The sequence below is a fragment of the Paramisgurnus dabryanus genome, chromosome 2 (genome assembly GCF_030506205.2).
Source record: "Paramisgurnus dabryanus chromosome 2, PD_genome_1.1, whole genome shotgun sequence".
Lineage (NCBI taxonomy): Eukaryota > Metazoa > Chordata > Actinopteri > Cypriniformes > Cobitidae > Paramisgurnus > Paramisgurnus dabryanus.
Window position 1 is genome coordinate 24,164,311 of NC_133338.1, and position 20,463 is coordinate 24,184,773.

At 38.6% G+C, this 20,463-nt stretch overlaps 1 protein-coding gene across 4 annotated transcripts in view; it reads left to right on the forward strand.

Annotated features, from left to right (window-relative positions):
* The first annotated feature begins 248 nt into the window (after positions 1-248).
* The window catches only part of shroom4 (shroom family member 4), a 56,075-nt gene continuing 35,860 nt past the window's right edge, over positions 249-20,463 (forward strand). The window contains exon 1 of one of the 4 annotated variants that reach the window (XM_065248729.2): positions 249-594. In XM_065248729.2, the coding sequence (XP_065104801.1) occupies positions 442-594 (153 nt within the window). In that variant the 5' untranslated portion in view covers positions 249-441. Of the gene's footprint in view, positions 595-15,837; positions 15,942-20,463 lie in introns of those variants that run through there. The other 3 variants (XM_065248728.2, XM_065248730.2, XM_065248731.1) reach the window with 3 other exon arrangements.

Sequence of the window (20,463 nt, forward strand, 5' to 3'; positions counted from 1 at the left end):
CAGACATACACGGTTGGGTAACATATTTCATTGCGCGAACTTTTGAAAAAAAATGTCTTTGTTTGAAAACTGTTTCGCGCTGCTCATGTTTTCACATGTCATATAAAGTAATGTTTCTGTTAAACGTTCTTTGAAGTTTAAAACTTCGAGAGTTAACAAATGGCCAACTTTTTCAGTTTTCCCAGACAGTCGGACAATGGACAATACAGCGGTGGCTAAAGATCCCGCCCATCGGATACTTCATTGGTCAGTTACAGCAAAGCACTGTCCTAAGTGGGCGTAACACCTGTCACTCAAACTAACTTTTTAGTCTCGAGCACTTCCTCCGTTAACAGTCCGTGAAGCCCATCACTGGCCAGCCCACCGCCTGTCTTCTCATGCTTGTGGATTCCTGTTGTCGGGAGTCGTAATGACTGAGGTTGAATTGGGATTGCGTGGCGAATGGACGGAATTGAAGCCACAGAAGTTTTAATGGAGACCGTGGAGCAGCTGGTGTCTTTCCAGCACATCCATGTGCAGCTGAACGGAGGCGCTCCGTGGGGATTCACTCTGAAAGGAGGACTGGAGCACGGCGAACCGCTCATCATTACTAAAGTAAGACTGGACTTTACAAAGAACGACAAACTCCTACTAACGTTAATCTTACATGCTTGTATGGGTGAAATAGTGTCCAAAACAGACTACGCCAAAAGTTCAAACTTAACCATGTAACGGTCCATTTTTAATCGTTGGATGGCATACAACATTGACATCCTTGAAGCTATTAAAAAAAACCTTACATTTTAGAAAAATCAGTAGTTTGTCCAATATTGACACAGCATACTGGACATAGCTGAGGCCTTTTTAAGGAAATTTGTTGTTATTATTCAATTCATGTTTTACCCTAGTTGTTTATTCATTCACCATCCTGAGTGGGAAAACACAGAGGTAAACAATGCCGTACATACTATTTGTGTAACAAGTTTTTGTTTGATTTGAATGGCAAAATATCGCATCAGACTTTGTGGTTACTGGATATGTGTGTATGAGTATTAAATCAGTGTGTAACAGTAGTGATGGGTTGTAGAGAAGTCCCAGGGTTTCCTGTGTGCACACCATGTGGACTGCTGCTGCTTGCTGCTGTGTGTCATCAGCTCGTTATTCCCCCATTCACATGTTTTCATGGGTGTGAAACCAACTGGGAATTGGTCTGTTGTAGAGTTGTTGAGAAAAAAACAATAATGAGACAGAAACTTAGTTACGTTCAAGTGGATCTTTAAGTGTGCTGAAAAGTTATAAATAAAAAATACTTCTCATAAAAATAACATCTTAAAACTTTATATCTTCAACCCATTGAAGATACTCCTTTTCTTCCTTCCACGCTCTATTTCCATCCTAACTGCATTTTACCAGACAGTGTTGATTTATTTTTCTTAAATTAAGATGTTTTGAGTGGACAGGACCCCCAGAGTTCACATTCCTAGACTCTGCCCCCTGAACCAGCATAGTGGGGGGTTGATAGAGTGAGGCTGGTGTTTTGAGTTGGTCTAAAAGAACTTAACTTAATGTGGTTTGTGCTTGTTTCAGTTGTTTACGCTGGTACTCAAAACGTTGTGCATACATGCAGTCTGTATATTTGATAAAATGTGCTGTTGTGATTCATTTCATGTACTTTTGCCAGTCAGAAATTTATTTTAGCAGTTCCAGGCCGTTGGCATTTCCATGTCAATCAGTGACTGTAATGCAGTCAGTATGAATATTCCGGATTCTGAGAAAAACTTGGGTTAAATTCCAAGCTCCTTGGATTTCTGAGGTTGCCATAAAATGTGGATTGGTAAGTTGTTTGAAATCGTTTTACCTGACTTCACAGGTTTGGTTCAAAGCTGTCAGTATTGTATTATAATATTGAACTGTTTCCTTTGATGCTAAAAGGGTGAGTTGGTGCTCAATAGGTGATTGGTTCAAGTGTCAACCCTGTGCTTTTTAGGCTGGATCACTGCCAATCTGATAACCTTGTGTTCACTGGCTAGTCTTGTAACTCCTAACCTAAAACACATGCTTTGTCTGACACAAAGTCTGTGTCCACTGTGTGTCAACTTGCTTGTAAGGACTTTATTTGGATTCCATCATAAATATAACATTCAGGGGTTCTCCAGTGTCGAATTTCATTGTTTATCTCATTTTGCATGAGCCTTCAGGGGCACATGGTTGCGGTGACACTGAGTCTTTCCATCTGATTTGGAGGCAAAGCACAACCAGCATGTTTGCCTGCAATCCTTTGTCTTGTACTCATATCTTTCATCATGAAACCCAGAAGGCATTTATTTCAAAACGCTTAAAGGTCCCAGTAGACGTTTATCTCAAACAGTAAATTTTAGGACTCGATGCCCAGGGCTAGACACACAATGGGTTCATCTCATGCTTATATTAAAATCCCACATTGGGTCACGCTGTCCTGCAGCTAGCAGGAGGGAGATGAAATAAGAATAAACATTTATCAACAACAGATAGTAGCTAACTGCACATTTTGTGGAACGTACACGTTCAGATCGTATATAAAATAAAGTAACCTTCTGCGTGACAAATTACATTTTGGCGAGAAATACAGTTAAAGGTTTGTTTACGAAAATGATGTTTCATTTTCCACATGTTTACCCCCAAACACTCCAAAACTTAAAAGACTTTAACATTGAAATTGATAGTTGTAATATTAAGAACATGTGAGGAGGAGGCTGATGTATGTATAAGAAACTCATTGTTAGATTTTATTTACTTTATTAGTCATCCCTCCCTCACAATCTCTCTAGTTTTTGTCTTCACTTTAGACTGGAAATGGAAACATTGTGCTTTTCCTTGCATTTCTCTCTTTCTGTAGTGAAGTTTATGTAGTCCACATGGCACTCCAGTCATCCCTCTCTCCCCACTTCTAATTGGTCAACGGAACTTATTTTCAGGACTTGGAGTCTTGAGGTGAAAGAAAGACAACTTTGGACAAAGAAATGGAAATGTTTTACTGGGGCAAAATGTTAATGTTTCGCATTTGCTTGAAACAGAGAACATTCATGCTTCTGCAAGATTTTTTCCCCAGACATTTTGGGGAAAAACATACTTTTGAATCTAAGTTCACTTAAAATCTTCTAAGTGTAATTGAACTACATTCAATATCCTATGAAACATCGTGAACGATCAAGTGAAAAAGAATGATTCAATATTGTCGTTGATATAAGTAGAGATGCACCAATAATTTGTATCGGTCGATAAAAGCAAATTTTTAAACTATTTGCGATAGTTTAAAAACAGCCGATATATCCTGTCAATCAAAAGAGAACATGAAAAGGCAATGAATTTGGGTTCTAGTATCTGTGCATAGAAACTATAAAGAAACATCACTATTTTAAACGTTCAGTATTAGTCGTTATAATATGAATTCATAAATGCTGATATACACTAATAATACGTGGACGATAACTATACTAAATCGTGCAGACGATATTATTCACAGCTATTTCATGCACTACGGCTTTTGATCAGTAAGTCCTTATCGATCTGAAATCACGGTTAGTTTGAGTCGTTTATGACATGCATTTGAAAAAGCAACAGTCGTCAAACATAATCATTATACATATTCTTTATTAACATGAAAATACCTGAAAAGGTTTAAAGAACAGCAGTATAAATATATCCTTAAGCCATTTATTGGAGCTGCATGTGTATGGTTTTTCGTCTACAGCGCATATTGAGTTTCTTCACGAGAGCGCCCTCTGGCTTTTGGATGTAGCAGCATTTCACTGTATTTCATTGAGAAGCATAGCAGACATCATCGGCCGATATATCGGTACACCCCTATTCATAACATTCAGAAAATCTAGTGTTTGCAATTGAGTTAATTCAGGTTTATATAGCCACCAAACAAACTATCGGCAGATATCAGTCTGAAAAATCAGGTATCGGTGGAAAAATGTATAATCTGTGCATCTCTAATTATAATCATAAAAACAAAAACATATACTTTTGATTACCAAATCTGATGCTTATATTAGGTATGTCTCTTTTAAAGTTTTTACATTATTACTTGAAATTAATTTCCCTGCAGAGTAAAATAAATATGATTTGTATTTCTTGAACCCAGCCCGTCTGTTATTCTTTGTACTTCCAGTTGTGTCCCATTCCAAATTTTTCTCCTTTGGTTAAATTAATCTCTTTGTTAAAGATGGGATTACTTCCCCATTTCTGTAATTCAGTAAACAACTTTGTATTTCTGGATAGATTCCCAAAATTGAAAATCTGCTGTACGGATCTCATCAGGTCTTATCGCTTCTTTTTTTACAACTGTTATTGCAATTGGCTTTAATAGAGTAAATATGTTGTTTCTTCGATTGTTTGATAAAAGACAATTTGTTTGAGTGATTTGTCGATGGTGATGAAGTCTGCAGCTGGTTAGGGGTGTGGGAAGGATCTGATATGTGACAGGAATGTGAGCTTGGCTCCCGTTGCTTTTGCCCTGGGCAGTGAAGCTTTGATGCTGGAAGAGATATTGGGGTCTTATTGCTTGAGCCCGTCCACCACTCGGTAGTTTTTCCACATGGTCCCTGAACAGAAACGGGAGTGACAGGACTTCTAATCAGCGAGGCGAGTGTGTGAGTGTTTAGTGCGGTTGTGTGAGTAAATGGTTAAACGGAATAGGACAATTGCGGTTAAGCATAAGATTTGAGATTAGGGCAGTGCAAAATTGTCACTGATTACATATACGGAGTCTTTTAGGTCGTAATGAGACATTTGCCGTTTACTCTACTGCAGCCTGATGAAAAAGTTTGCGGTTCTCTCAGGATCTTCGGTACAGACACAGGGTAAATGGTAATCAGGGAGTCAGTTTTCAAACTTTAACTGTGTTCTGCAGGGGACCCGACCACATCAAACGCTCAACCAAACTCCTTGCATCCAACATTTGGGCTCAACCAGCCGTCAAAACCACTCGAAAGTCCTTTTTGCTCTCAGGGAGGTGAGTCTGGGGAAGGGGGGTAGTCGAGGGGACAAGGTCACTTCACACACATTACAACCTCAAATGGCTCACTATAGTCCTATTCATAAGCGAGAGGAAACCAAGGCATGGCAGGTCCTAAAATGAGCCATCATAAGAAACCATCTATCCTCTGATGTCTGCTATGACAGTGATGGATCAATCCAAGTTAACTTCAGACCAAAGGTTGCTGACTCTGTGACATGCACTATTGTTCGTTTCAGAAACGAGGCCTGCTATATGTTCAATATTTGCAATTGTGGTGCTAATAGATATATAGGATGTCAGAGCAATAGGATGATGTCAGTTAGGAGAGGTGACGACAAATGACGTTTCAAAGAATTGTGATTTTTTTTTTATGATGTTGTAGGAATATTATCAAAAATTGACTGTCAGTTACATTGTCCCATTAATACTGTGTAATTGGAGATTGTTAAGAGCAGATCTATGAGTGCACACTTAATTACATTTATTTTGCCAAAATTTGATTGTGAAAAACCCTGAAGTGCAATGTGCAAAACACACATGTAAAATATTGCAATGTACAGTATAACTGTACACTAAACATTTGTGACCCAGATACTGACAATATCCTACTGCCAGATTTCCTCTCCAACTGAGCATGCCAGAATTTTAAGTCTGTGTACATTTGGATTATGAATCTTGCATGTGAACACTTTGATTGCTCTAATAACACCTCAGCTCACCAAAGCAATTTATTGCCAAGTGCACTAGGAAATGGTTTGATGTTCCTTTAATTTGCCTCTTGTTGAACTTTGTTACAACAAAGACAATATCTGCTCTTCGGGAGACGACTTTTTGGCTGGACTTCAAAAATGGTTTCTCACCTCTGGAGGAGAACGACGTTGTTTTGAGAGCACACGCACTGCTGTTTCTGGATCTTGATCAGACGATTGAGGTTCTCTCAGTGCACGTCAAAGACGTGATTGATCGCTTTGGGATGTTTGTGGAAATGTCCAATGGCGGTGATATGAGTTGTCCTCTAAAGAATGGATATTTAAGTGAGTTTAATGAGCAGTACTGATTTAAGAACGTGATCAAGTGACTGAGCGATACAGTCATGTTGTTGATCAGCTGTTATGAATGTGATTTTGTTTATACTTTGGGGTTTCCAGTGAGAATGGAAGTAATGGGATCTTATTAGCTTTTGATGCTCATGTGCCTGGTAATATAATCACAGTTTTCTGTGTTGGTGTTTTTGTTTTTAGAGATATCATCATGGCAATATATAGATAGCAGTCGCAACTGTAGTTAGTTTATGCAATCTGAGATTCTTCCTAAGGTTTCTGTACTGTGTGAAATTAAAGAGCATCTAATTTTGGTGTGTAAGTGTGTATTAGTACATGTTAACGTTATGCAAAAGGTACAAATCCCAAAGTAAACGATGATGCAAGTTATTGTTTCCAACATAAATCTCTTTACTTGGACTAAAACAAACACACGGATTGTAGGCAACAGTAGGGCTGTGACGGTTGTAATAAACAGTGCACAACTGCAGTGGTGAAGTGGGACACAAAAGGAGGATGTGCACACCACAAAAATTAAAAATCTAAATTACAATCTCGAACAGCAAGATGTCTTCAAGTTTGTGTGAAGACAAACGGCCGGCAGACTGAGTTAGTGTACTATTTCCAAGGGGAGGCAACTGATATCAGTGATGAGCCGCTGCTTGAGGGGGGAACAATGAGGCAAGATATTCTCTCTTAGTCACTCAAGGTTGCAGAAAAGTATTAATCTGCACTACCAGTACACCATCTGAATGCGTTTTTAGCGCAGCTGGAAACATTATAAGCCCAAAAAGATTTCTCACTTGAGCAAGGGTTGTTTTACAGATGGAAGTGCTACAGCACGCACATAGGCGCCAATCTCGCGAGTGCTCCAGGGCTGGGCAACAGCACCCACCGAAATGGCAAAGCACATATGCTCATTTGCTTAACATTTCGCATCTAAAACCACACTGAAAACGTGACCACGGCAATTGTTTTTGAGGAAAAAATTCCAGGATTTTTCTCATTTTAATGGACCCCAACACTTAACAGTTTTAATGCAGTTTAAAGGTGACATAGAATGATTGAACGGTGTATTTATCCTTGTTCTGTGATGTTGCATGTAGACAATTTTTTTTGTTTGGGTCTGTAATGCCTTAGAAGCTTCCTAAAAACCTCTCTCAGATAGCTCTGTTAGGGTGGGGGATTTTAAATAAGTGGTTTTTCACCTTTTTGGCTCCCCCTACTGGCTTAACTTGTAATCTCATTACTGATTGGCTGACTTTGCTGCCACTCAAAAAATGTAGCCAATTATTTTAAAGTGGAGGGGCAGGGAGATGCTGGTGATGTCATAAGCATCAGTTTTTCAGATTGGGCTGTTTTCTGGCTGACATTTCTAAAAGAGGAATTTCTATGAGACTGAGATGTCTAGCACTTTTTGAATGTTTGTGAATGCGGGTAGTAGGGCTGTTCCGAATACCATTTTTTGAGCTTCGAAGCTCTAGTAGAAATAAAATCGAATATTCGAAGCTTCGGAAGGAGGGGCTGAACATATTTTTCTCTTTAATAAAGGCAGGAATCTGTGTGTGTGTGTGTGTGTGTCTGTTTATCTACAGTTTTATTATGTGGCGGATGTGTTGCTGCGGACTCAAGGGAGTGTAGTGCCTTTTTTTCGTGCAATATGGACATGTGACACGTTTAGAATAAACTTTAAGAAATAAACTTTAAAAATACTACAGAACAGCGCAAGCTGGAAGCGGCGTGCCTGTCACGCGTCCTGCGAGAACAGCATTAGTGAAACAAAACACAAGAGCAATACTTTTAATAAGGTAGCCTAACATTTTTCTAACAAATAAACATTCCCGTATCAGAAATTAGCAGCACAGTAATTACTGACAACGTAGGGTAGGCTATTTAAATAAAACAACGAAAATAAATGAACGAAGTTCAACAAACTGTAATAAAACGGTAGCATACTTTCAAAATCAAGTTTATTTATAACACTTACACCATCAATATGTTTTTTTCATCAGCAGAACAATAAAGAAGATATTTTGCAGAAACCCCAGTGCTCCGTCATGCAAGTCAACCGATCCGCACACTTTAAGAGCTAAAGCATATATATCCAATACAACAGTAATCCCCCATAACTCTGTGTGACATATTGACGTCTTGTGAAGCAAATCAATCAGTTTTTGCAAGAAACTGAACGTTATTTACAACACTATTAGCGTGAATGCCAAAGCAGGAAGCGCGCTTTCCGTTCGAGGCGATCTCTTCCACTGGTGCTGTTTGATGGCTGTTGACTATGGATGTTGGTCTCTCTGCGCCACCTACAGAGCGGGAGCGTGAAGCGCACTTCCTGCTTGGCAAAAGCTCTGGATTAACGCTGAAAAATATTTATATATATATATTCGAATCTCAAAACTGAAAATCGAATGTCAACCCACGGAACGAATATTCGAATATTCGAATTTTCTGGTCCAGCCCTAGCGGGTAGACTACCATTATTCAACAAAGACAAGGTAAAAATGGTTTTTCATTCTCTGTCCCCTTTAATATTGCAGTTTCAATGCAACTTCAAAGGACTCTAAACAATCCCAAACAAGGCACAAGGGTCTTATCTAGCGAAACGATTGTCATTTTTGGCAAGAAAAATAAAAAATATACACTTTTAAACCACAACTTCTCATCTTCCTCCGATCGTGTGACGCGCCAGCGCGACCTCACGCAATTGCGTAATGACTTGGAAGGTCACGTGTTACATATATGAAGCACATTTGCGGACCATTTTAAACAATAAACTGACACAAAGACATTAATTAGTATAATTTCACATACAACAACGTCGGAACGGTCCTCTTTCTCCACACTTGTAAACACTGGGGCGTAGGTTCGCATACGTCATCCGTGACCTCTTGACGTGATGATGCATTACAAAAGGTCGCGCTGGCGCGTCACATGAATGGAGGAAGACTAGAAGTTGTGGTTAAAAAGTGCATTTTTTTTTGTCAAAAATGACAATCGCCTAGTTTGGGATCGTTTAGAGTGCTTTGAAACTGCAATTTTAAACTGCATTAAAACTGTTAAGTGTTGGGGTCCATTAAGTCCATTAAAATGAGAAAAATCCTGAAATGTTTTCCTAAAAACATAATTTCTTCTCGACTGAACAAAGAAAGACATCAACATTTTGGATGACATGGTGGTGAGTATATTATCTGGATTTTTTATAAGAACTTGACTAATCCTTTAAGAAACACATTTTTTGTAAGATTTGCTTTTGCCCCGTGATGTTGTGGTTAGGGATGAGGTTTCATTTTCACTTTGTACGAATTAGGCAACTCGTAAAATGCGTACAAATTCTTGTGAGATGAGGCTGGTCTCTCCCCATTCAAATAGGTAGGACTTTAGTCTTGCATGACTGAAATAACTGCCCAGGAGTGTTGCAAACATGGCTGTCTAGTGGTGTGACTTCCCTATGGGACTTTGGTTGAAGGCAAATTACATCACACTGGCTTTCCTGTAAAATCGAACCTGACAGCTTAATTTATAAATCATCTTTATAAATGTACTGTTGTGATTCGGGGTAATGTAAGGAGACAGATATTTTCATGTTCTTGCTCAATAACTGATTTTTGTTTATTCTTATCCCAAAAAGTTACATTTGCAACTATAAACATATTCAAATTGTCAAATCTTGCGAGGTAATGAAGTGAATTTTGATGAGCTTATGTGTTTTGGCATTTAGATTTCGTTTGAGTTATTTGGTGTCATTAAAGTGTAAGTTGGAAACATTTGGATCACGGATCAAGCCAGATCTTCACTCATGTTCAGCTGGTCGAAAGGTTTGAGAAGGAAGTCCATGCAAACAGCATTTGGCAGTTGAGTCTGTAGAAAGCAAACAAATTGTGGAATGTGATAAAATGTTTCTCCACAGAGACATTCCTTTCTCGCCAAGTGTCTCCTTAAAACAAAACATGCACTGTGAATCGTGCGTGTGTGTGTCTATGTGTGATGGACAAAATGACTCTTGTAATTTAGTTGTCCTTCCTAATCGTTGTTTGTTTTCCAGTGCATTTCTTTGTTTAATTTCTTGAGCATTTTTTAACGCATTCCCATGGCTGTGCGTTCCCATATGCCTCACATGTGAATATAGGTCAGTGGCTGTTGATTCAGTTGCAGTGGTGACCCGTGGCTCTGTGTCACACCTTTAAAAGTCTAAAAGCACAATGGAACTTTAGAGTCAGCCGGGCCACGGCCGTAGCTCGGCATACCGAGGTAGTGCTCTCTCATTTTCCCTTCAGTCTGAGCCTGAATGAAGCCTTTGTCACCCTATCGCTCACGATGTCTCTCCCACCTTTTCTCGTGCTCTCTCTCTCTCTTATTACCACCACCCCCACTCTTCTGTCTCTCCTCATAAAATGAAGGAGCCAGAAGCCAGCAGCATTATTCTCACCCACTCTGACCTTGAATACGTCCGAGTGTGTCACTTTCCAGGTTAGCCTACGTTCCAAGGTTTAAAAGCTCAGGAAGAATCGCCCTTCCTGTGATCTGGATGCTACACGCCTGTGTATGAGGTCAGAGCAGCTCAAGGACAGAATTGTCCCGGTCTGCATCAGTGACCTGAGATACGAAAGGAAAACGTTCTGATAAGCACTTTGTTCTTAGTGAGGGGTGAGGTGTTTTCTTAGCTGAAGATAAAAACTGTGTGTGTGTGGACGGATAAAGGAACTTCAGTGAGGATAATACATGTCAGTCGGTCAGTCGTGTTGTGTTGTTGAGTGGTGGCTCAAATCCTTGGCAAACAGTAGACAAAGAAATTGCTGTGGGGGGAGCATTCTGGGCTCATTCTTCAGTTCTTTATGAGCGGCAGATGATTGCGACTCAGCCCTTGGATGCTTGAATGCATTCAGTGACCAGCAGGGCTTCTGTTGATTTGTTGAAATGACTTTAATAAGAAGATGTCATGTGAGACAATTTATGTCTGCTTTCTAACCAAACTAAATGAGTAAATTTACTTTACGAATTAAAGGACAAGTTCGGTATTTTATACTTAAAGCCCTGTTTTCAGAATGTTTATGATGAAATAGAACGGTTTTGACTGAAATTTGGACATATGATGCTGAGAATTTCCGGGTGTTTGTTCTATCACCTCCCACCTCTACAATGGCTATATAGGTGCACTGGAACAATCCTTCCTAAAATGCATTAAACTTTCGTTTACAAAGACATGAAACTCACCGAGTGGTCAGGGGTGTTCACTGATATGCTTTGTTTGTATTCTTGCAATTGGAAAGGCGGATTATCGCCACCAACTGGGCTGGAGTGTCTATTATTCAAGCTCTCAGCGGAAGAATATACGGGTGTAAGGCGTTTGGAAAAATAGGTCCACAAGTTTACAACGAATGCTAAAACACCTGTTGGAAAGCATCTTTTGCAGCGATTTTTTTTGTGTGAGCATATCAGTGAACACCCCTGACCACTCGGTGAGTTTCACGTCTTTGTAAATGAAAGTTTAATGCATTTTAGGAAAGATTGTTCCAGTGCACCTATACACCCATTGTAGAGGTGGGAGGTGATCGAACAAACACCCGAAAATTCTCGGGGCAGCATCATATGTCCAAATTTCAGTCAAAATCGTTTTATTTCATCATAAACAATCTTCTTTTTAGGTCTTTTTTTCTGTAAAAATACATTTTTAGTGCAGAAATGTTTACCTTCTATTAAAAGTAACTTATTTTTGTTTAAAATCAGTAAATCTAAAGTATTTAGAAAATAAAAAAGTACATCATAAAATGTATTTCAAACGTTCCCCTTCCTTATCCCGCTTTACCACAGTAAGCAGATATAATGATTTATAAATTGAGCTGTTGGATACAGTTTTGTGGGTAATTTGACTAAATATTAGGCAAAATAATATCCATAGGTAACTTGCAATTTTATGTTTACCCTGAACTACAACAACTACAACTAACAAGGTGCTTTATACAGCAAATTATCTCAGAGTGAAGCAAACAAGGAAACGCACCAATAAGACGAGAAGTGGTTAAAGTTCCGGAAAGCTTCTTGAGGAAGATTTGGGTGGGAATGGCAGCTGTTAAGGCTCGTCTCATTGAGGCCAGTGGCGGTTTCTGAGCACCGTGGGGTTACCCATTGACTGCTTTTGATTGCTGTGGAATAAAATGGAAAGCAATGGGAATGGTCGCTTGCTTTCTCTCATTAAGGTGGAATTAAGCTAATGTACTGGGTGATGGATCAAGTACTACTGCAAATAAAGTCAAATAAAATAGATATTTACATTATAAAATAGACTTTGAAATATAAATTTGAAGTATACAAATTAACATTTACAGAGGCACATGAGAGGAAGAATAAAAGTACTGTAAAAGTTCAGGGCTGTAGATTATTTCTGAGGGTGTGTAGCTGATAAATGAATTTAGCAGCAGCTGATTGGTGTCTGTCTTCCCCCAGTATGTATATATGTGTGTGTTTTTGATTGGATGTTCTGCATCACATTCCCACTGGACTTTGGCAGTTGGTATTAATTTTCACATTGAATATGTATAAACACATGCAGCGGAACAAGTCGCTATGGCCTGTGGGAAACATTATGTTTCAGGAAAGAAAAGATGCCTATAATGATAACTACATGGCGATGGCGTGTTTTTGATTTGATTGCAGTCTTAACTTTTACTCTGTTTTATAAAGGCTCAAGATTAGTGTTTGTCATTGTTTGAGTCTTAGTTTTTACTCTAAACTTGAATGTATTTTCATTCAACTTAAAAATATTAGTTGACTCAAAAAAAGTTGTCAAAATTAACCCTAATGGGTTGTTGAGGCCAATTTTGGCCATTTTTGGCTTTTTTATGTCTTAATTTGGCCACAACTTTCTCTGTGTTTCAGCAAATGGAATGATTTTTGGTGACAAATCTTATATTAACACATATGTTGAGAAAATGCTTTGACATTTTTCAAAAACTCAACAATATACCGTGGGCAAATTTACTACCCTTTCGGGTTGTTAGTGTACAAAAAAGCCACTAAATTAAATACACATGGTGAATTTAAAATGGACAGTAAAAATTACTCTTAGCAAAAGGAAAAACAGCCAACAATCAAAAACGCATGATTTATAGTGTCATGGTTTTGCAATCAAAAAAGTCGTTATAATTGAAGTCAATGGGGCAAAAACAGTAAATGAAGGAGAAACAAATTAAAACTCATGCTGCACAAAAACTAAAAATGCATCAAAGCCAGTGTTTTTACCAATCTTGGTATGCCCAAGACCAGTCCACAGTCACTTTTTTTATATTGAAAATCGGTCAATTTGTGTTTTTTTTTGTCCCCCAAATCAGTGACAGCACTTATTAAATTGGCATTAAAAGGGTTACAATTATAAAAATTTTGTAAACATTTGGTAGTTTTTATTAGTACTGAGCTTAATTAAAAGATTAAGGAAAAATTTAGGAAAAAAATTAATCTGATCAATTTTACAGCCATTTAATTTAGTGGCCTTTTTTGTAAACGAACAACCCAAAAGGGTAGCGAATTTGAACAACCCACAAGGGTTAAAAAAGTAAAAATAAAAACTTTTGTCAACTAATATTTTTAAGTTGAATTAACTTTTTATAGTGTTGCAGTAATGCTTGCATGTAGTCATTTGTTTTTGTTTTTTATTTGGAGCACATATTACATTCCCACACAAATGTGTGACTTACTTTCTATTCCCGTACTTCTCCAGTTGCTGTGATGCCTGTTGTTTTTACTTCAAGAGCAGACGTGAGCCAAAACCCACGTTATCTAGATCCCCCTATAATCTCCCACAGTTTCCTATTTTTCCACACCTTTCTTTTTTTACATTCATTCCCATAGGGACCCCGAGATTCCTTATTGCTTCCAAGGACTGGTTGAGCGGTGGATGGTTGTCAGGGTTATAATCAATGATAGTTTTCTTAAGTGGCGGTTGTTGACTTCTCTTCCGAGGGGCACAAATTTAAAATATGTGTCCGGAGTGTCGTGTGTGGTTTGTCATTTCAAAATATCTGTTCATTGTGTCATGTGAGCCATGTGCATCATGTGTCTTGTCAAAATAAGTGCCTGCTGCACACGCGTTGAAAGGGTTAATGATAAAGAGACGCTCATGTTCACAAAATACTCGCAAGACACTAACTTAACACTAAACTCTGATTTGACATGAAATTAAAAGAGTATCTGGCAAACGTGAGCGTCTCTTTTATCATAACCCCCTTCGAAGCATCTGCAGCAGGCACTTATTTTGACATCACGCATGATGCACATAAGTTTACATGACGCGCCGAACACATATTTTGAAATGATGGGCCACACACAATGGGCTACATACATGTTGTGATGAACTTCGACTCAAAAGAAGGCACTGGGCGCTACTGGTTTTCTTAAAACAAATTTGTGACCCAAATTTGATGTGAAAATTTAGTTAAATGCATTTTTTTTGTGATTCACTGGACTCTTTATAAGATCATCTATTTTACATAAAGTAAAGAGCATTCTTTGCAGATATAACTTTGATATCTTTATATATTGACTGAGTAAGGCCATGTCATTCATTGAAATTTATTTGACTTTTGACTGATTATGAGACTTTAGCCTCGATTTCACAAACAGGGTCGCATATTTTTAGTTAATTTTGTAAATGTGGTTCTAGGAATGTCCTAAAAAGGTGGGAGGGACACATTATAAACCTCATAAATCAGCCTGAGTCATGAGTTTGTGATGTGTTCATGCCTTAGTTTATAAGTGATGTTCGGAAAAGTCTGTAAATTGGTCTAAAGGTGTTGTTTTTTGTGTCTCGCAACACTTTTTTGGTGGAATGTGGCTAACTAAAACACTTTTAAAATATAGTGATTATCATATAAAGTGAACATGGAGGAGGACGTGTATTGCTCCACCCCTGTCAGGAGTATTTATCTGCATTCCTATAAAAGAAGAAAAGAGAGACTGGAAGACTCGGTTAAGGAACAGATGTTGGATGTGTTAATCATTGTCACTACACATAGTCTGAGCAAGAGATAAAGGGACATTTCTTCTAGAAATGTTCAGAGAACACTTAACACAGTTAGACCTTGTACAGTATATATAGTGTGCTGTCAGATAATATAAAGTTAACTGAATGAAAACTTTCTCTGACACACTAAAATGCAGGTCACCCATACACTCCTGGGCTGAATTTGTACAACATACTCTTGGCTGCTTTGTGTTAATGGTTTTCTGACTGGAGAAACCATTAGAGGCATTGATAAAGCCGCGCTTGTTTTAGAGAAGTGTTCTTGGACAAACCTCCTCTCAGGCATTTCTTCACGAAAGGTCCCATTGGAAAAACACGTGAATTACCGCTGAAAAATGAGGGTTTATATTGTAAGTCTTGTGAAAAATGTTATGACAGGTTCCCTTACAAATTGAGTTTATTCAACGACTGAACCCTCATAGATTAATGTCCGTCAATATGAAATACGTATTCCACTTTTATGCTTAATGTCATCACATACAGCTTGGTTTGTCTCTCTCTTTCTCTCTCTGTCTTTCTTTCAAATGTTTCCTATAAAATGGCAATTGTGTTTCCCATGTTCTTTTGCTCTTTGTGCATTTGGCAATGCTTGGTAGGGCCCTTCAGGTTACTTAGCAGCTCAGGCAAACCTTTTTCTTCTAGCCAGCTGTGGCACAATGGCAGGCAGAAAGCCAGGCTGGCAACAGCGGCACACCCCGTTATTTATAGCGCAATAGAGTGGGTGACCTCATGCCGCCGGGGCGAAGACCAGGGCTGAGACACAGGGAGCCCATTCTTTCATGCTGCAGGGCCCGAGGGCCATACAGACCTTCTACTGAATACAGATTGGCTTTTACACTCGTCTCTTAACATGATGAATTCGGGAACTGATCTGATTTCTGATGTTGTGGCACAGGTAACTGTTTTTGGTATTTTATCCTAAACCACAGATCTAGGATAAGACTTTTGTACTGACATGACACGACTGTGGTGTAGCACTGGGTGCATGACATCAAAATGTTTTGTATGTTGGGTTTTTATCTGCAACAGTTAATGGAAACTGAAATGTTTTTACTGAAATGTTACCGTTGTAAGACTCACACTTGTGACATATTTCCAATTTTAAATACCACTGCTCGCTTTTTATAGTATGTGTGTGTGTTTACAGTTTACTTTAGTTGCTTGGTTTCTCACAATGCAGACGTTTTGTGAACATTTGCATCTTCAGTTATTAAAACTACAGCAAACTAATTCATTATATCTAATACAATATAAACAAATAAATCACTTTTATATTTTATTCAGGGTTCACTTTTTTATCATTTAGATCAATGATTTATAGTACGGGTGCACAGGGCAAAAACTTACGAGGGGGTTAATTGTAACACGGACTGTTTACATTGTTGCACAAGGGGGAGCGTTTTGTTTTTCGTTTTGTTTGCGATATTTTTTCATGCTGCCAAAAGACGATCTCCCGCAAATTATTGGAAATGTATAATGTTTTTCCAGAGTGTTATTGATGAACGAGTGTTTTGGTGGCATGTAAGTAAATTTTTTCCTCATGGTTTTTTATTTTGGTTTCTAAGTTGGGTGTGTAAGATACCAAATCCAGTACTATGCCATATTAATCAGTGTCTTGTTGACTAAAACATAGCATTGTTATGAAATATGTCTGCAGCTCTTAGCAACTTTGTTGGTGGGCTTGAAAATATTTTGACCAAGCGGGGTTAATTGTAACGCTGTGTTACAACTAACCCCTCAACCCTTACAAAATGAAAACTGTTAACGTAAGCATAGTTCTTGCCGTTGTTTTAAATAGGCTAAATTAATGATTTTTGGCTGCCAACAAAATAAATGTGCCTGTCTTATAAAAAGTTGTCTGTCAAATTTATTTTGTTTATATTTTTAATATTGATTGTATAAGGCCACGTCAAAGATTGATATCATAATGAAATGAATGACTAAAATCAGACTTTCATGCTCATTATATCAGAATTTGATTATGAAACTGTAGTATGGTTATTACATACAGACTGAGTCACATATAAAAAAAGTTTTGTCATAATTTTGCTGCTTTTTCTCACATATATAGACATTTGTATCCATTTATAATTAAACTATTGTTAGAACAGGGCTGGATGAATGAATACAGTGTGGATACCTGTGTAGTATAGACAGATATAAACAATATCCACTTCAAGTCTATAGACACAATAGTATTGAAATATTTGCCTGCAAACTTAATTTTTATCATCAAGTGTAACAACTAACCCCCTGCCTGTTACAATTAAGCCCACCTATGGGGTAAGTTGTAACGTTTGCACTTCTGTCACGTTTGGTGTAATTGTCCAAGACTGGTAAGTACTAGAAACAAACTTCAAATGTTCATTTGTAGCAGAGATGTGTGTGTTGTTTGTGTAAAAATATAATTAATCAAACTAAAATATTTTTTGAATGATTGAGCCAAAACCAAAAAGGTGCCCGCTCTCTCCTATTTGACAAGTGTTTCACTTTAAATTCAAGTTAGAATATCAATTTATTGATCTTTTAGCATCTGCATCCACTGTTTACTTTGTGCTGAATATAGCAAACTCATTGTAGTGGGTGAGGTTTGGACTGACTTTCATCACACTGTCCGACCCAGACAGACGCTCTCCCTCCCTCATGTGATCCCACAGCCTGGGAGTGATCTTGCATTTTTTGGTACATTGACAGCATAACTATGAATAGCCTCTCAAAGCAATTATTGTATTAAAGCTATTCCCATCATGGGACTTTTCATTTTTAGGTGCTTTTTCTTGTAATCCGAGGCATTTCTCGCCTCCTGTAGCTCAAATCAGGTCACGGTTTATTTCGAAAAGAATTTACAGGAAAGGAGTTCGAGCGGTGCCGTTTGTTCGCTGTACTCCCTTCCCTCCCTGCTCATCTCGGTTGTTTTTATAATCGCAAGGGTTCGGATGGCTTACTAGCAGAAATTTCCCCCTAACGTTCAAGATCTCTTGAGTATTTTCCACCAGGTCCTGTTTGAAGAATGGGTACGGAAATTCTTATTCTCGTGGCATGTAAGGAGTGGTCGTTCCTGTGGGAGATTAAAGAAATAACGGAGACCGAGAGAAAGAAGGGATTTGTCACGTAGAACCGTTCAACTCCCTATAAAGGTCTCTTTGTAAACCTTTATTCACGAGCAACATGCAGCAGGTTGGGCCCAAACTAAACAAGCGCTCGCGTACAAACACACAGGCGTATATAAATACAGAATAAGGCCTGATGGAACATAGGTGTGGTTGCAGTTATTTTTATCAAACCTACTACAAGAAGAACATGCGCTCAAGGAAAAAAAGAAGAGAGTGGGAATGAAACTACTGGGTGGGCATAGACGAAAAAGAGAGAGGTGTTATTGTCTAGGGTGGAGGACGTATAGATGTTCGCTTAGGTCCATGTGTTGTGCACCAGCAGCTCCTAGAAGTTGTTCACTAAGTTAACCAATAATGAGATCCAAGAGTCCGTGACATCATGGCCCGGGGTACACGCTACGTAAGGTTTCCCTGAAGAATGAGGTCTGGTTTAGCAAAGGAAAACAGGTGAAACGCTTTGACTGCTTTTTCTTCCTTTTCCCCCTACGTTTAATTCGATTTCACAGGGAGTTTTGGAAGTTCTGAGCACTTTGGCAGCATATGAGGTAAGACTGCGTGTGAGAGTTCATTTTATTGGCACAGGGGCTCACGGGGCACACGGGTATGCCCGCCAACTGAGCATGTGTAGTGAATTTGTTCTCTTTTTTCTGCCATAAAATGTACCTGTTCTGAGCGCCACTAGACTTTTTCCAAAGAAGTATGTTCAGCAGATTGGATATTCGGGTGGAAACAAGCTGTGTTTGTTTTGGGTTTATGAACTAATGGAAGGTTAGGCTACATCACTTCTCTCCCAGCCTTAGAAAGCACAGATGCACCTGGAGAACACACATGGGTTTTCTTTAGGAGGTTTATAAGGTTTACTGCACAATTTTGACCCACTGAGTCTTTGATATGATACACATATCAAGTCAGATGAAAAGATTTCTTCAACAAGTGGCACTTATGTGTGGCAGGTACAAACAAACGCATGCAACTTTACAGAAATGAGATGAAGCCATTGTGATCTGGCTTTTGAAGGATTTTGTGTGACTGTTGACTATGGTTTCCCAGAGAAACTTATTTGTTTGTAGCAGATGGGAAGGAGGAACTGAAAGAGAGCAATGTCCTCAGTAAGGCTATAATTGTGACCATACATCTGAATAATGTTTCCATTGCATGCAACAGCTTTTGTGCATCTTGTACCAGCCGAATACATGAGAGAACTATAAGCCTCGTTTCACTGGAGAAGAAACTAAAAATCTATACGATCTGTCATACATAGCTCAGGTTTATATTCCTAGGTTGACCCAAAGATATATGATGCTTTAAAGGTGCTCTGTGTAACTTTTAGAAGGATTTTTCGACAGAAATGCAATATAATATACATAGCTATATTATCAGTGGTGTATAAAGACCTTACATAATGAACTGTGTTGTTTTTATTACCTTGTTTTTGTCTACAGAAATCGTGGGTCGCCATTTTGCAACGCCATGTTTCTACACTAGCCCTAAACAAAAAGCTACCGTAGTTTAACTATGCGTTTCGAAAGAAAGGGGTGAGTTGTGGACTTAGCCGTTGGTTGCAATTCACAGCTGCTAGCTGGATTCTACACACTGCACCTTTAACCTTGATATCTTATTCTATTTATTTGTCCTTAAAAAACTAATTTGTTTCATTGAGGTTCTTGCTTTCAGGTAACACCAATTAATGAGTAATCATGCAAATAGGTAAGGAATCAGATGTCAGCTCATGTGTATAGCAGGGTTTTCCGCAGAAAATTTGTTAGTTAAGGTGGTAGGGTTGGGCAAGTGGGCGGGGCAGAGGGCGTGGAAATCAAAGGGTCGCTATTTTCCGAGATGCACTTGATGGCCTTTTTCTGCAGCGAATTACTAATATATATTTTTTGGACAACTTAGTTCAGGCGGTAGGGTTTCCAAGCTTAGGCGGGCCGCCTGAACTGAAATGTGCTGCGGGAAACCCTGTGTATTGACCCATCTGCAACAGTATATTTTTGGAGAAATGTAACACCTGGCATTCATACACCCCTGCACATTTCCTTCCCATTGTATCTTCTTTTCACAATGTTAAAATACATTACACGCAAACAATTCAGTAGATTTTTTTCACAAGATGAGCACATAAACACCTCTGCTTGTGGTCCTGCTTGTGAGATAAAATCTTTTCACAAGTTCTGCCCACATCCTGACACTCTCTGTCCCCCCACCAAGCATTTTATTCAGTCAGCATGAATATTCCCATTATGGCCCTCTGGACACGTTCTGGCTTTGATCTCTCCGAAAACCACATTCAAATATTCCTGCAAT